Genomic DNA, 17414 nt, shown 5'->3' with positions numbered 1-17414 from the left:
AAAAATGTTAACAGAGATGGTAGTCAAATTCCTCGGGTTGCCGTCCTAATTCTGCTACCACTCACGGTTTAGCAACTCTGGACCTTGGTTTCCTCATCTGTAAAATGGGAACTGAGCCACTCATTTCATAGGTTTGTTAGGAGAGCAAAAGAAAATAAGAGCCAAAACTACACTTCAAAGAATTAAAAGTGCAAAGCCAAAAGCACGTGGTGATTTTTAACAAGTTCACACCACTGCCTAGGTTCCACTTCGTTCTCCTCCTTGCATAGCCTTACTTATCTTATTTCCTCCTCCATAAAGTACAGACAGTCATAATGCAAATAGGACCAATTATATATTAATATTATAAATAATAATATAACAAATTAAAATATCATTGATCAAAAAACCGATCACCAACCCTGCTACGTGTGCCCGACACAGTGCTCCCTGCTCCACTAAGTCTCCAGTAACCCTCCGTACAGTGCTGTGAGGCCGACTTTATCACCTATGTACAGACAGGGCTTTGAGAGAACAACAATACTTGCCTTCTCTGCGTTCTGGACTTTGAGATCCCAGTGTAACAACACATATGAAAACCGATGCAAGTACACATGGGCTGTGACTTCGCAGCAGGAGTAATAGCATAGGTGGAGTTAACCTTGTGGCCAAGCCTGTGTGCTTTCCTGGGCCAGCCTCTCCTCACTGGAGCAGAGAAAATGTTTGCGGTGGTGTAGCCTGCTGAGAACAGTGGGTACAAGCCCTCGGTGTGGCTTCAGGGTCCCTGACTCAAAGCAGGCATTACTGTTGACTCTGTGAAGCTCAACCAGCTGGTGCAGAACATGGGTCAGGGGAGAACAGAGGGGAGGGTGCTTCCAGCAGCCCCCTCTCCCAGCTTGGGCAGGCTACCGAGGCCCTGGAAGGCAGCCAGCGTTTGCCAGGAATGGCTTGCTTTTCACAAGACAATGAGTCCACTGTTAACTGGTGAGGCCCTGATTAATATTTGCAAAAGGAATAAAGTGGAAAATTCCACCTGTGTGGGTGGAGGCAGGGCCTGGGACATGTCAACAACCCTAAAGGCCTTGTTCTCTCAGGATGAATGACAAAGAAACAAAGGTCTGATGGTAGTGACAGAACCCGAGGATGTCATCCTACTTGGATCCAAAGGAATTTCCCTATTTGAATCATAGAGATATTAATTTGTTTTTTATTATCCTTCCTCCCCTGCTCCTAAATTTAAACAGCACCTTTAAATCTTTCGACTTTCTTCCTATCTCTTCAGAGTTTCCAAGCATCCCTGCCAGGGTCAACTCCATGTTATGGATGGGGATAACTGAGGCTCCAGGACACCAAGAGCCTCACCCGAGGTTAGCTCAGCCAAAGGATCTGGAATCCTAGCAAATCGACTCCAAGCCGTGGTGCAGAGCCTACACCGGGGGTCTGGGGTCAGGGGCCATGGGTACTGGATAGAGTGATCTTCCAGCTCCAGCAGAGGCCCTGACCTTCGACCCACCTAAGGAGAAAGAGTAGAAAGCCCAAATCAGCTATCCCAGGTGGGTAGGTTTAGGTGCCAACCTTGGAAGAAGGTATGCATTCACTCATCCATTCGAACATTTAACAAGTATACTAAATACCCAGACATGAAGGCACACTGTGTGATGGCTCTATCAGGCACCAAGACTGGCAGAATGCATGAATGAAGAGGAAAGGTCAAAGCATCTTCTTCAAAGGTCACTTCCCCCAGAGACCTGAGTCACCTCATTTAGCCATTGCCAATACACTCTCATCTGCCCATTTTACAGAATAGGAAAATGAGGCCCTGAGAAGGGCAGTGACTTGCCAGAGGTCACAGAGAGAGGAGGCTGAGACCTCCTGACCCACAGTGGCTTTGCCTCCAGTTTATACAGCCACAAAATTATTGGGCTTAGGTATTTGAACACATGGTGTCCTTTCCAGCAGGCCACCTTGGAGGCTGAACACTTAATCAACAAGGACTCTCACAGAGGGAAACTTTTGGGAAAGACCTTCTGAGCCAGTGTGGAACCTCCTAGGACAGGCAGGCACGTCTTCTTTGCCCACAAAGAACACCAGGTGTGGCTGCTGGGCTCTCCTCTTGACTCCCCACTCTGCGGTTCTGTTTACAGAGCTGGCTGTGGGCCCTATCTCCACCCCACAGAGGGCCAGGGCAGTGTCACACCTCTGGGCCCACACACCCTCAACCCTGGACCCAGGGCAGTGGATGGTGGGTCACTCAGTGCCCTGAGTCAGTGCCCAGCACCCCTGCTTCCACTCCTACCCACATGCTCAGCAACCTCCATACCAACCTCACCTTACCCTTCCTCTCTCCTTTGCTCACCAGCTTCTTCCCCTGGAGAAAGAACCTCAGTCTCTCCCTTACTTAAAATAAAGCTGCCCCCACCACATTCCCATATAGGTATCTTGGAGCCTCAGTTATCCCCATCCATAACATGGAGTTGACCCTGGCAGGGCTGCTTGGAAACTCTGAAGAGATAGGAAGAAAGTTGAACCCACTTACTCCCATGCCCATCTCACCCCACTTTTGCCAAAGCCACACCTGATTGCCAGTGACCTAAGTCAGGGGCCCCTCTCAGGCCAGATTCAGCCACTGGAGGCAGGGCCACTATGGGTCAGGAGGTCTCAGCCTCCTCTCTCTCTGTGACCTCTGCCCCATCTGACCCCATGGGCTACCCTTCGCTCCAGGTGCAGCCCCTCCTAACCCTCACTCCATAAAGCTCTCCTCCCCCAGAGTCCTAACCTCCTCCCCTCTCTGTAAATACCTGCCTCACAAATCATATCTCCAGGCTTAACCTTTGCACTCCTGGTTGTCCCCAAACCCCTCACACTCCACAGTCCAAGCTCCCACAGCAGGGCCTGCTTTGGCACACAGCTGAAAAGCCAGCACAGCTCCAGCCTGGCCCACGGCAGGGACCCAGCTATTCACTGAGTGAAGTATTTTGGTTAGCAGCTGCTTCCTTGCTGGTCTCAGAGGAGCTGGCCACCCACTGCCCTGTACAGCCACCCAGGTGGCCTTCCTAAAGGCCACTGAAAATTGACCACCACCTAAACCTCTGCTGTGGTTCCTTAACATCGTGGGACAAAGTTCATGATCTCAAGCTGGCAGATGAGGCTGTTTCCATTTGCCGTTCCACAGGGCGGACACGGGTGCCCTTGAACATACTCTCACTGCACTCATCCTCAGCCCGAGGGCCCGTCGGCCAGCACCCATGTGTTGTTCACCTTTGCACCCCAGTACTGGCACCCTGTAATGTTTCCTAAGCAGAAAGACAACTATTAGAGTCAGAAATGATTTTGGGAACTACAGGGCTCAAAGCAACTCAGAGGCAACAACCACACCTGAGCTGCTATCCTTGGTCAGGAACCTGACAAATCCTCTGGAAACATCACCTAGAACCCCATAAGTATGCATGCCAGAACCCCCAGCTGACTTTGAGGCTGGGCCCACTCTATGCAGCCCCAAATCCGAACCCGGCAGGTAAGCCAAGCCTGGCACATTGTAGGACCACAGCAAAAACAGCTGTTTGACTAAGTCAACCTCTTGCCAGGTGACAACTGCATCCATAAAACCAGCATCCCTCTCTAGGCATTGTTCTCTTCATCTGTAGGATGGAGCTAACTAGCCCTACAAGTTTAAGGTACTTTGAGCTGGTCCCCCCAACCACATTCTTTGCAAACGAAGGCGGGGCGGGTGGCGCTAAAGTAGCCAAATTCCAAGACCCGAGATCCACTGCTAGCCCAGCTGATTTTTGTTAACCTCTGCCCAAACTACTGTATGGAAAAAAACCCAAAAACCAAACACCAGACCCTTCTCCCCCCATAGCCATTTGCATCAGAATTAGCAGAGAGGGCTTGTTAAATGATGATTCCAGACCGCGCCCCACCTGAGAGGTTTGGTAGGACTCTCTGAGCAGGGGCCCAGAATTCGCGTTTAAGGCAATCCTGAGAGATCCTGGGCAGAGTGAAACTGGAGAAACAAAGTTCCAAACTAGACCAGTCCTCTAGAAATGTCATCTAGAACACCACATGTATGCATGCCAGAGCCCCCAGCTGACCTTGAGGCTGAGCCCACTTCATGCAGGCCCAAAGGTGAACCCAGCAGGTTGACCAAGCCTGGCACACAGTAGGACCACAGCAAAACGGCCTTCGGGTACCCATGTGTTAAGGGTCAGACTTTATTTTGGGGAAATTCACATTTACCAGAAAAATCTGGGGAAAGGAGGATTTCTCTTACTCTAATAACATATAACTTAGTTCCTACAAAGAACTAGCTTCCGGAAGAATTAAGAAAGACCAGCTTCCCGCAGCCCACCCCTTTTACTTTCTGGGACTTGGCACTTGCGTAAAGCGGTGCCCCAGTCACAGCGTCCAGCCCAGGTCCTCTCAACTCACCAAGGCCGCCCGGGGCTCCGCGGCTGCAGCAAGGACAGTGAGGAGCGGGAGTTAGAGCGCGGAAGGCGCCACTATGGGCACGGTTGGCCAAGGGTCGGGGCGCATACCCCACTACTCACCCTCCGCAGCGGGGCCGAATGCCGGGACAGTCAGCTGCGGCGGAGCAGGAAGAGCTGGAGGCGGTGAAAGCCGGGCCCCTGCCGGGTTACACTTTAACTGGCGGCGCCAGCGTACCGCGCGCTCTCCGCGGCCAGGAGGGGAACCGTGGGCTGTTCAGACTCCGTCGGTTCGAGGCGGTGACCCGAGCGCCAGGCTGGCCGGCTGGCTCAGGCGGGCGGGGCGCGCGCAGCCCGAGGGCGTGAATGCAATAGTGCACCTGGCTTACTGCACGCACGTGTGCGCGGGGCCGGCGCGCGCGGCGGCTGCTTGTGCTGTGCCCGCGACGGCCCCGGAGCCGCTAGAACCTGGTCCATCCCTTGGAATTAGGCAGGCGAAGGCTCCTTCGCGGGCCCAGCCGGGGAAGAGGCGGCGGCGCCTGGGTGGCGCTTTGGGAGGTGGAGCCCGGAGGGGTGGCCGGAGGCTCCCAGATAAAAGGTCTGCGGGAGGGTAGCCGGGGTACCACGCGATGAGGGGCGATGACCTTGCGATGTCGCTGATGTTGCTGAGTTTGGCCGCGTTGTGCTGGGGTGCCGTGTCCCCGGAGCCGGTAAGCCCCCGTTCACGCCCCTTTTCCGCGTTCCTGTCTCTCGAGCCTGGACCCAGACGGTGGCCGACCGGCAGCTCATGCCTATCCAAAGCTTTCGCAGAGGGCCATCCGGAGCGGGGATGTCTGCATCTTCTGAGGCAGCCCGGCTAGTCCAGGCGACACTGGGCTTCAGGCTTCTAGAGTCAGGGGCGTGGGAATCATACAGACCCAGGCTCAAATGCTAACGTGTGTTCTTAATTCAGTCATTTATGCTCATTGAGCCTCGGTGTCCTCATCTATAAAAGGAAGAGTAATACCTAACTCAACATAGTTTCTACGGAACAGAGACAGGGCCTACAAAGGAGCAGCAAAGATCCTGGCACTAGTAGGTGCTCAATATTGTTATTGCTTGGGTCTAGAGGTCTGCCCACCTTTTGGGGCACAAGAACTGCTTCTCCTTTACCACTCATATTTTTGCCAGTGGTGATTCAGTCCTGTTCCAGGAATTGGTAAGCTCCTGAATGCTCCTTTTGAGTCTCCTTTTTTGCCTGGTAGACAGAAGGGCTGAGGGAATCTTCTGGATCACTAACTAAGAAAAAGCTCATCTGCAAAATAGCTTTTGAAATTATATCCCTGCCCTTTTAGCACAACAGGTAACATGAAAGCATTGTGGTTACTTTCGATGGTTATGGAAAGACAAACCCCATTCATGTGCCCTGATGTCTTCAGCTACTAACCTCGCCTTCTGTCTCAGTTTGTGGCCCCCTTAGCCTTTTCCACTAAGGGAAGAATTGTCTTTGCAGTAGTTGCCATCAGGCCAACACTTTGTAAAATTTAGAGCTGCTGCTTTGCTTCTTCCTAAAACTTGGATCGCCAGCCCTTTAACAGAACTCAGCTCCCAATATGGTGGCTTATTTGTTTAAAAAAATGTCTGATGATACACTGGGAGTTCAGCTTTAAAAAGACACAGGGGAATGACAATTTTGCCTAAATCTAGATAACTCAAACCATTAAAAGTCTTGCTTTCTGTCTTACAAGGTGTTAGGAAAGAGATCAGCGTCCAGAGCTGGTAGACTTATCATTACATTGAGTCTTATTACTAGTACTTGCTGCTGCATAAAAGTTAATATTCGAGGTCCAGTATTTTATTCCAAAACTGATTGTTTTTCTTGTAAAAAGATATGAGTAGTTAACTCCAAAGGATTTAGTATAGCTTTCTTGAACATCGATATGTATTTTTCTATTTTTAGCTCCTTTTAAAAAGATAACATGATGAAATTACAGTTGCTTTATGATTTTATAAATAGCTCAGGTGAATCAGTCCTTTTGTATTAGAAGATGAATATTTTAAAGAAACTAGGGAAGGAACCATGAACTGCATTCATAGCTTTCTGCTGTTCATCTTCTTAGCACAGCCAGTCCTTAACCTGGGGGAAAAATACTCTAGACTGCCCTGAAAACCTACAGTTAAACATTAGATTGTGAAAGGGTCTTCATGATGGTTCAGAGTCAGCCCTTGCTTGTAGCAAGGAAAGCAGAGACCCAGGAAGAGGTGGAGACACACCTCTGGTCTATGAGGTGATAAGCAGGCTTACAGATCTTGTATACTGATGGCTAATCTGATTCATCATAAACTACCATGAGGCAGCTTAGTCTACCCCAAACTGTGAAGTGAAACCAGCTCAGCTTTTCTTTTGCCACTTGTATATGCATTTAAGGGAAAAGATGGTATTTTTCACTAATGTGGCTGGTAGTTTGCTGGCATTCAGCATGACATTTGGTTTCTTTCTCTCTTGCAGACGATTCAGTGTGGCCCTGAAACTGGTAGGTGCACTAGGGAATGGGTATTTGGGGCTTTATACTAAAATTGAAAGCACAGTTGGATTCAGTGGGCTTGAATCCAAGCAGTGGCTCCTTGGAGACTAGGCTAGGGTGAACCATCGCTTTGTTAGCTGATACATATGAAGCCTCTGTTGACCCAATACACAGCTCCTGGTGTTTCAGATGGGCTGGCTTCCTGGCTAGTAAAAGGGACATAGGCAAGGCAGGAATTGCTGTGCAAGGTAGAAAGTGAAGTCCACCACTCCTAGGAGGGAAATCAAGTACTGTGGGAGGGAGGTCACTTACAGTCAGGGACAGGAAGCAAATGTTTTAGAGAAGGAGTGTTTGAGATTGTAGCATTTGAAGAATTGGTGGACTTGTGCTCAAAAACGTGGATGAAGAGGGTGAGCTGGAGGAAAGATGGTACCAGCAAAGATAGGAGGTAGGAAGTGGGAGTTGTGTGAACCATCTGGCTGGAGTCCAGGCTGAGGACTGGAGAAGGCAGGACTGATCCTAATTAACATGTCAAATATACTAAATACATACACATATACATACACAGGCACCTGAAGTGGTCTCAGGTGCTCTGTAGGAGTGAGCCAAGAGGATGAGCATCACCTTGGCTATAAATCAGTCAGCACTGAGAAATTTCTGGCCCGCTTTAGTAGGAAGAAGATATGAATTATGAATGAAGGTTGGATCAGGGTGGATCACTTAGAGGAGGCATCAAATTGGGCTAAGGAGGGGCATGTCATGGGCAATCTCACCTTCTCCCAGGACCATCTCCAGAGTGGATGGTCAGACATACTCTGACCCCGGGGGACTTGAGAGACCTTCGAGTGGAACCTGTTAAAAGCAGCGTTGCATCAGAGGACTATTCAATTTTGATGAACATAAGCTGGATACTCCGTGCAGATGGTAAGTTTGTATCAATAAAAGTTAAGGCCTAAGTGTCTACTAAACATATGAAGACGACAGGGTAAGGCGAGAGATGATTCCTTCAAGTTTAAAGAAAGCAGTGGCTTAGGTAGATTACTTTTCCACCTTTCAAATGGCATTGTGGAAGTCCTGGCATTCCCCCAAGGCAGATTTTGAGTTCTTTTAATGAACCAATTCTGGGGTCCTAAAGCCCATGTTGGTGGTTTCCACCCACTCAATTTAGTTAAATTCCATCTGGTCAGGAATCCAGGAGTGCCATTCACAGAGTGGTGAGTCAACTACAGACAGACACAAGGACAGTGTCAGGGGAATCCTGGAAGGAGCTATGCTCTATGCGAGTGAGATGGAGGCAGGGAGGAGCAGGAGAGGCCCCTGGCGAAACCACTTTAAATTATAGGATTCAGTTAGGCATTTGGCACTCTCTGCTCACACTCTCTGCTACCTAGCAGAGAGTGTGAGCTCTTGTATTTGTTAGGTGTTGTTACAGACATAAGTTGGGCCTTGAAGGAGTAAGCCCTGGAGCGGCAGAGAAGAGAAAGAAAGGGCATTCCAGGGAGAAGAATCAGCATGGATAAAAGTGCAGTCAGAACAGGCATGGTTTGGTGATGACACTCGGAAGGGCTTTTTCTTCTCAAGAGACCCAGAATAATGCAGAGCTAGAATCACCTTTGCAGGAATCCTATGAAATTCAGGATTACCTGTGAGGAGGAAGGAGCTTGGGCTTTGGAACTTGAATCCATATTCTGCCCCTGATGAGCTTTGTAAGATTTGGCAATGCTCCATGAAATTCCATGAGTCTCACTCACCCCATTAGTAAACTGGGGATAGTAATGGTGCTTATTAGGGCTGTTGTGAATATGAAATGAGACGAGGCATGTAAACTCTCCAGCATCAAGCTGGTAACATAGTGGGTGCTAAATAAACAACTACTCTCTTGACTTTCTTGGTAGCCAGCATCCGCTTGTTGAAGGCCACCAAGATCTGTGTGACAGGCAAAAGTGACTTCCAGTCCTACGGCTGCGTGAGGTGCAATTACACAGAGGTATTCCAGACTCAGAGCAGACCCTCCGGTGGCAAAGTAAGCACTTCGAGGAACTTGGCTAATTGTCCTTAAACTAGGGTAGGCCCTTTGCTTCGGGAGTATGGATGATGTGCTGCACACACAGGCTGGTGAGCAGCTACAACTTCAAGCTTAGAGCACGATGCCAGGGAATCAAAGCCCATCTCTAGCCACTTCTCTGCTGTGTGTCTTGGGCAAGTCAGCATCTCTCGGCCTCAGTTTCCCCATCAGCAAAGTGAGGGGAGCTGAACTTAAATTATATCCTGGCTCTAAAATTTTACTTCTCTGACTCTTTGAGTTACACTGAAAAATTGTGTGGGGTCCATTCCCTAAACAGACATTGGCTAGAGACAAGTTTCTGCAGTAGGTTGAGGAATGAAATTATGAATGAAAAGCGCAACACAAAGGTACTCCATTTCTGCATTGCAGCAATTCAGGGTTTCCTTGCTTTGCCTTTCAGTGGATGTTTTTCTACATTGGTTTTCCTGTAGAGCTGAATACACTCTATTTTATTGGGGCCCATAATATCCCCAATGCAAATATGAATGAGGACAGCCCCTCCATGTCTGTGAATTTCACCTCACCAGGTAAACTTCCTTTTATTCCGTTTTGCTGGGATGCTCACTCTGGGGTATGTGCTTTGGTACAGAGGCCTGGGTACGCTGGACAAGGCATTTGGCCTCGCTGAGTCTTAGTTTCCTCATCTGGAATACAGACACAATAGTAACTGCACCTCAATCACAGAGTTGAAGAACGGTAAAATTAGGGAGAATTCCATTTCTGTGTGTCAGGCACTGTGCTGAGCACTTGACATGCATTATTTCACTTGAGCCTCCAGCAACTCTGGGATTGGGACAGCCCTCTTTTACAGATGAAGAAATTGAGAGTTTAAGTAACTTGGCCTGGGTTATACACATAGTAAAAATAAAGCTGATGTTCAAACTCTGGTCCTTCTTGGTCAATGCACTCTAGCTATTCTTTGTCATTGATGCAAAACATCTGTTCCAGTCTTGGCTTTCTAGCATGCCGTGTTGTTTGACAGCATGCTGCTGGGTCTCTGAGGATATATGGACATCAGTAGGCTTGTCCCCTGAGCTGTCGGTGAGAGGCAGGGTGAAATTGAATTGAATGCTGGGTTCTTTCCTCTGCTCTAACATATGATCAGCTCTGTAGTATCACACCTGCAATGTCACACATGGGCTGCAGTGAGGATAAGACAGGATCATGTGTGAAGAGTCCAGCATGGTGTCTGGCTGCAGCAGTTCCTATGCCATGCCCATCAGGGATGGACCACCTGTTTTATACTCCACTCTCGTCTTCTGTCATAGGCGAAGCATTGAAGCTAAATGGGGGTAATTTCCAATTGCTGTTCTTTGAGGTTTTGGTCCAGGGTGTTCTTGGTGCCATACCATTAACTATACAGTAGTTTCCAGCTTTCTTGATGAGACCAGACCTCATTTTAAAAAATATAAAGGTTTTTATTTTGGAATTATTGTAGATTTATAGGAAAGTTGCAAAGATAGTACGAAGAGTTTCCACATACCTCTCAGTTTCCTTTATCATTAACATCTTATATTACCATGGTGCATTTGTTACAGCTAAGAAACCAGTATTTGCACATTTCTATTAACTAAGCTCCAGACTATATTTGGATTTTACCTGCCTTTCCATTAATGTCTTTTTTTCTGTTCCAGTTGCATTTTGTCTCTTGTGTCTCCTTAGTCTCCTCTGGTTTATGACAGTTTAGTTTTGATATGTTCTTCATGAGCTCAACAGTCTTGAGGAGTACTGGCCAGACATCCTGTGGAATGTCCCCCAATCCTGGGTGGGTGGGTGTAATCCACACTATACACATCATTGGTGATGTTGACCTTTATCACTTGGTTAAGTGTCATCTGACTGGCTTCTCTACGTAAATCTATTTTCCCCTTCCCAAGTTTAGTTTTAGAAACAAGTCACTAAGTCTACCCTACTCTGGGGTGGGAGTGCAGGGGTAGATTAAGCTCTACCTCCTGGAAGAGGCAGTATTTACACGTTATTAAACCTTATTTTTAAAGGGTGGTTTGAATCTTCTCCTGGGGATCATAGACAGTTTTAACAAAAGCTGTATTTAAATCAGACTGATTATCACTTTCATGTGTAGATAATCTTCTATTTAACAGTAAAATGTCAGTGTCCTATTTAAATTTGCTATCTTATCTCACATCTTGAATCTCCGGAATTTTGTTATGGGTGTGGTAAGCATATATGTGTGCATTTACTGGTGGGGTGGGTGGTGGGAGGAGCAGAGATACCTTTTCTAAAATGTAAAAATTTTCATTCAAATTTCCAGGCTGCCTAGACCATGTAATGAAATACAAAAAAAAGTGCATTGAGGCGGGTAAGTAAATACAGCATTTGCTTTTGTTATTAGAAGAAACTCAGACTTGAGCAGGCACAGCTCAATCCATCTTGCATGAAGAAACTGACGCTGTGAGCAGGGGAGTTATGTATCCAAGTTGTTCGGACAGTGAAGGCTGATGCCCGGCCAGTGCTATGCCCACCGAATCAAGCAGCCTGAGAACTCTTACAGTAGGTTTATGTAGTGAGCAACAGTCACAGAAAAATGCCCCACCCCAATTTTAGCCTAAACTGCATTTACAGTGGCGCCAACTGAAGGCCTTTCATGTTTGGGGGGAAATCTGCAAGTCCTTCCATCTGCTCAGTTACCACCAGTACCACTGACCTGTGGCCACAGAGACCCTCAGAACCTTCTGTTTGGATTAGCAAACATTCAAGGTGGGAGTGTTAGCTAAAGTAATGACCTAGAAGCATGTGTCTTACAGGGGTCATCTCTCATATGCTGGACTACTAGAACCTGCCCCTACCCTTTGAATTTTGAAATCAGCCTCTTCAGGAAAAATGATCCCAAGTGTCCAATTTCCGAGGATTTTACAAGGACTTGTGTAAATTTCTGGGCAATATAATCATAGGATGCTAAAGAGGCTAGTGGTATTTGAAAGAATCTGCCCCTATCTTTTAGGCACCCCTGTGTACCCTGTCAGATTGAGCTGCATGCAGTCTGCTTGTTGGAAAGCAGACTTGGAGCACTGTGCTTCCTCTCCTGCCTCCCGCTGAGAGGGTCTAGAGTATGGAGGGCAGGGGGGTATAAGGAAGTCTGAGGGCCTTCGATCAGTCCTAAAGCTGAACTCTTAAGGAGCATTTGAACTAGGGCCTGAAATAGTCTCCTTGATGGGGAAAATAATACATGCTATTATATATCAAGTTCCTGGAAATTAACCTAGTGCTGATTTGCAAGTCACATGAATTAAACTGTTTTTTTCTCAGAGTTAGACCTATCAGGGTATCCTTTAAGCTGTGAGGCATTTCCTTATTTCTTCACATTCAGGAAAGCTGGCATAATGATCCAATGGATGAAGCTCCTGGAACCCAGAATGTTCTAGTAGTTGTAGTCCTGATCCTGAATTCACTTGCTCTATAATCTTAGACATGTCTCCTAACCTGTGGCCCCTTCGCCCCATCCTGGAAAGGAGAAAAGACTGACCCCAGCCCTTAACTTAGAATGGATGTTAAGAATAGAAGTGAGTAGTAGAACCCAACCTGTGCCTCCCACTGCCCTCAGCCCGGGGAAGCTATTTTAGCAAAGCAGTGATGTAGCGTCCTTAAATTTTCTTAGGCAGCTGCTACTTTGAGATTCTGGGAGCAATGATACATAAAAAGTACACTGTGTAGTAGAGTCCCTATCTCTTGGATGTGTGCCTGAAAATATATTTGTTTTTGTCAAGCCCTTTTGGGGACTTAAATGAGGGAAGAATTTACAACTTTTCCATGTGATTCTCTCTCGACTGATAGGTAGTCTGTGGGATCCAAACATCACTGCTTGTAAGAAGAATGAGAATATGGTAGAAGTGAATTTTACAATCATTCCTCTCGGAAACAGATACATGGTTCTTATCCTAAAGAACACTGTAATTGGGACTTCTGTGTCAGAGGTACTTTTCCCCTCCATTTCCTTACCACCACCCCCACCCTCAACCTCCAGCTTTCCTTACCCTGTTGAAGAACAATGTGGACACTTTAGGATTCCCTGGACAGCCTCTCTTTTGAGAGAGCACCGGCAGGACTGTCTGCTGTACAAATGTGCTGGGCTATTTTGATTAATTCAACAGAAGAAAACAGGTCCCTGGGGCATCCCTGGAGATATCCCTTTGAATCTAGAACCAAACAAAAGTAGAGGATTCAGAAGTATGAAATGAGTCCTTTTTCATAGTCTAATGAACTGAAAGTCAGTTTGGGAGGAGTGTTTTCTTCATTGGCAGTCTTTGATCTGCTCATTCATATGGCCCATCATTCTTGATTTTGTTTCACTTATCAGTACCAGGAAAAACTAACTCGAACTTCTGTCATGGTTCCAGTGACTGGGGAAAGTGAAGGTGCCGTGGTCCAGGTAAAGTTCAGTGTTGAGCTTTGGGGAGGGGAGGGCGCTAGAACACTGAGTTCTCCACCATTAATAGCTTTTGATGAGCCCTTTCAAAGTTGGAATAGGTAAGTTCCCTCCTCCGTTTTGCTTCTGCCAGCAATCTCATATTAAATGATGTTAATGGGGAATCACAGTCTTGGCCTTCACAGTGGTGAAATCAGCAAACCGAACTTACAGTTATGGTCCTTTTCGCTTTTATTAATGACTGCTGACCTTCCAAAGTGCTTTTATTTCCATTTTCTGTCACAGAGCCTCAAAGTAATTCTGAGACAGGCGTACTATTTTATTTCCCCAAGGCTCGGTTTTAACTGCAAAATGAAGTAACAAAAGATGTGAAATGCAAAGGCTTGGGTTCCACCTTAGTGTATGAACTTTGAAGGGCAACTGCCCGTCCTTTCAGGGCCTCAGTTTACTTAGATGAACTAGCAGAGGGAACCAGACTTTCCTAGTCCCAGGGGACTTATATGTCATATCGGATGACTTAATGGGAGCTCTACAGCTGAGGTTGGTTGGTTGGTTTGTTTGTTTTTGAGGAAATATTTGTATATAAGAATGTGACCTAACCCATTATGAAAGCTAACATGTTAGCAACATGTACAAAGTTTAGGTTCAGACCCCAGGAGACTTAGATGTTTCAGTCTTGGGTCACTGGTTTAGATTTTAGGACTTTGTTACAGAAATGTGACCAAAGGGAAAAAATGTCCTATTACAAGGTATGGGTTAGGGGACAGGGTTCAAAGCAGAAAAAAAGGTAAGAGAAATTTTGGTAGAAGTAGGAATAATGCTGAGATTTTTGCTCTGAGGCATGGTGGGAACTCTCTGAGCCTCTCATTTTTCCTTAGTTAACACCATATTTCCATACTTGTGGCAACGACTGCATCCGACGCAAAGGAATGGTGGTGCTCTGCCCACAAACAGGTGTCCCCTTCTCTCCGGATAACAGTAAGTGCCCAGTCATTTTCACAGGGGCAGCGAGGTTCAGGACATGAAGGGCCCACTGTCACCACCCCCTATTTAATATTTGACAGGGTGTGTGTACACGGGGAGTGTGAGGGGAAGTCCCCGCCTGTGTATGTATGTTGAACTGTGGTGCAGGGAAAGATGTCAAAGCTGTCCCAGAGAGTCTGTAATTTGAATAAGAATGCTTCATTTCTAAAATCACTTCAAGGTCCTTTACCAAGCATAAGAAGGGGGAAAAAATAAACTGCAAAATGGATGTTCAAAGTGCCACAAGGATCTGCTGAAAAAAGTTTAAGGACTGAGTATACAAAGGAACATGTACTTCACTGCATTTTGATTTTCTCATCAGCCTCAGTGGCCTAGCTGCTCCTATAACTTGACAGGGTCACATGGCCAACATTTGAATAACAAATTAGGAATACTGGCACCAAAAGATACTCCTCAATGATGTCTGAGAGCAGCATGTTCTGGAAAATGTGTCTCTGGATTTAGAGATGTTGGTGCTTTGGTTACAGATAGACAAATAAAATGTTTGGGAACTAGCCCAGGGGTGGGGTCAAAACTTGGAAGGTGTCATTCTTAGAAGCTCAGCCAAACCAGTGACAATAACCTAGGTACCTAACAGTCCTGACTCTGTATGGGCAGTGTTTCTGAGTTTGTGCACATCTGTGTGCCTGAGCTTATCTGATCCTCGACATTCCCGTGAGGGGGTGGCATTACCCCCACATTTTGGCCTTTAATAGCACACATAGCACATATCTATGTGTGCTATGTATTAAATAACTGCACCCAGAATAACATTAATTCACCAAAGAACAAAAAAAATGAACGTAAACTCTGGTTACCACAGTGAAAATGCCTGTGTAAATATGGATTAAGAAGCCAAAATGATTTTGGAGGACTGTTCAGAATTTCCTATGTCCTTTATCACTTTTGAGAATCTAATGAAAGATCTGGACACTCTGTAGAAAACAGACCATTCTGTAGACCCCTTAGAGATCTATGACCCTTGGTTTTAAAGGGATCTAAACTTCCTCAAAGCATAGGGTAAAACCCTTAGTTATCAAATAGAAGGTAATCTGGTTGTTTTGCTGAAGGTGAATAAGCTTTGTTTCTCCAGGCAAAAGCATATTGAGTGGATGGCTACCTCTTCTGGCTCTGCTGGTGGCCACATGGGTGCTGGTGCTTGGGATCTGTCTAACATGGAGGCGTGGTAAGGGTTATAATGCACTTCTTTCAAACTTGAGCGAGGAAATAATACTTTGAATTTTTTTTGAGGCAATTCCTCTAGAGACAATCGCATTGGCCTTAGACAGGAGTCAGACGGCACCGATTTAATGCTTTAGCACTCTCACCAAAAGACTGATATAATTAATGACTAGATCGCGTCTGCTAAGAAGCAGGGATCAAGACCTCCAGATTTGGTGACTATGACCTATTTTGTTTTTACCATTGAGGCATCTAAAAGTACTGAAATAGGCAAAAGATAGTTTAATAACGAATTGCATTGTACCTGTGATACTCTATGCTAGTAGGAACCAACTTAAAAATATTCTGAGGGCATAAGAACAAATCACTTGGATTCATGTACTCTAAGGACCTTGCCAACTCTATAACATTGATGATTTGAATTTAGAAACTAGAGTATTTATATAGACACACAGTTAGAGGATGGCACACTGAAAACCTCTGCTTTTCTCCACATGGAGGAAAGGAAATAGAGATGCAGTCATCTGTTGTCATTGATAGAACAAGATTAATCTCATGCTCTAAGCTAAAAATGCATGGGGAACTGTGAGCCTGGAAGTACTTACATTTAGAAGATGTTGTTTGGCTTCTATTAATTACAGTACTTTTATAGGTAGTTTCTGATCTATAGCACATATAGGACAGCATTCCAGTTAAGTTTCAGCTGAAATGGGGTACCACTGAAACTTATGGAGCTATGAAGAAACTCTACCACCTGCAGGTAGTAGATGGAACAACTACTGAGTTGACCCAACTCAAAACATGTCAGAAGTTGTTCCTGTTTATATATGGCACTGAAAATACTAAAGTTACAACCCAACTGAGTACTTTAAACCTAAATAGTTTCTATGAATTTACTTGAAAAGATATGGCTTGATTAGGAGAACTGACTTAGTGATGAGGATTTATATAGCTTTTACATCATCTTTAAAGTGAAAGCCTGCCATTTGCTGTTCATAGATAACAAATGCTTTTCTCCCCCTACAGAAAAGATCAAGATGTCCCTTTCTTCTACCATGTTACTGCCCATTACGGTTCTTGTGGTTTACCCATCTGAAATATGTTTCCATCACACGGTTTGTTACTTCGCTGAATTTCTTCAAAACCACTGCAGAAGTCAGGTTATTCTTGACAAGTGGCAGAAAAAGAAAATTGCCGAGATGGGTCCAGTGCAGTGGCTTACCACTCAGAAGAAAGCGGCGGATAAAGTCATTTTCCTTCTTTCCAATGATGTCAACACCATCTGTGATGGTACCTGTGGCAAGAGTGAGGGCAGCCCCTGTGAGAACTCCCAAGACCTGTTCCCCCTTGCTTTTAACCTCTTTTGCAGTGATCTAAGAAGCCAGACTCATCAGCACAAATACATAGTGGTCTATTTTAGAGAGGCTGATACCAAAGATGATTACAATGCGCTCAACGTCTGCCCCAAGTACTGCCTCATGAAGGATGCTACCTCTTTTTGCACGGAACTCCTCCATGTCGAGCAGCAAGTGTCAACGGGCAAAAGGTTACGAGCCTGCCACAACAGATGCTCCTCCCTGTAGCCTACCCATGAGAAGTGAGAGAACTTGATGCCTTCCTACTGCCTCTAATTACAGGGGGGAAAACCATCTGTGATGACTCTGAAGTTTACTTGTAGGGAGGATTATATGTATATACCTGCTTTAGCAATATGAATAACTGAACACATAAGCCTTAGTCTAGTAATTAAAATTTTTATGCCAATAAAATTGTTACAAAGATTATTAACTACTGTAGCATTAACTAAAGAATGAAAACTATAAGGCTAAGTCAATTTCATACCTAAAAATCAA

At 45.9% G+C, this 17414-nt stretch overlaps 2 protein-coding genes across 8 annotated transcripts in view; one reads left to right on the top strand and one right to left on the bottom strand.

Moving 5' to 3' along the window:
* The window catches only part of CHDH (choline dehydrogenase), a 32326-nt gene extending 27668 nt beyond the window's left edge, over window positions 1-4658 (bottom strand). Inside the window, exon 1 of one of the 4 annotated variants that reach the window (XM_039867435.1) lies at window positions 4527-4658. The gene's annotated coding sequence lies outside the window, so the exon portion shown is untranslated. Of the gene's footprint in view, window positions 1-527; window positions 1108-4407 lie in introns of those variants that run through there. The other 3 variants (XM_039867434.1, XM_039867436.1, XM_039867438.1) reach the window with 3 other exon arrangements.
* A 60-nt stretch (window positions 4659-4718) lies between these two features.
* Window positions 4719-17349, top strand: IL17RB (interleukin 17 receptor B). 4 transcript variants are annotated; one of them, XM_039867442.1, is made up of 12 exons: window positions 4719-5113; window positions 6892-6916; window positions 7733-7831; window positions 8803-8930; window positions 9373-9499; window positions 11245-11292; window positions 11556-11690; window positions 12765-12904; window positions 13288-13359; window positions 14235-14334; window positions 15473-15565; window positions 16588-17349. In XM_039867442.1, exons 1-12 carry the CDS (start codon window positions 5033-5035, stop codon window positions 17142-17144), a joined length of 1605 nt encoding a protein of 534 aa, XP_039723376.1. In that variant the 5' UTR covers window positions 4719-5032; the 3' UTR covers window positions 17145-17349. The 4 variants fall into 4 exon arrangements, with proteins under 4 accessions (XP_039723376.1, XP_039723375.1, XP_039723374.1 ...); XM_039867441.1 differs by having other exon boundaries at window positions 7691-7831; window positions 13294-13359; XM_039867440.1 differs by having other exon boundaries at window positions 7691-7831.
* The last annotated feature ends 65 nt before the right edge of the window (window positions 17350-17414 follow it).

This window comes from Pteropus medius, unplaced genomic scaffold, assembly GCF_902729225.1.
Source record: "Pteropus medius unplaced genomic scaffold, Ma_sr-lr_union100, whole genome shotgun sequence".
In the NCBI taxonomy this organism is placed as follows: domain Eukaryota; kingdom Metazoa; phylum Chordata; class Mammalia; order Chiroptera; family Pteropodidae; genus Pteropus; species Pteropus medius.
Note: the sequence above shows the minus strand (reverse complement) of the source record. Positions and strands in the feature narration are given on the sequence as shown.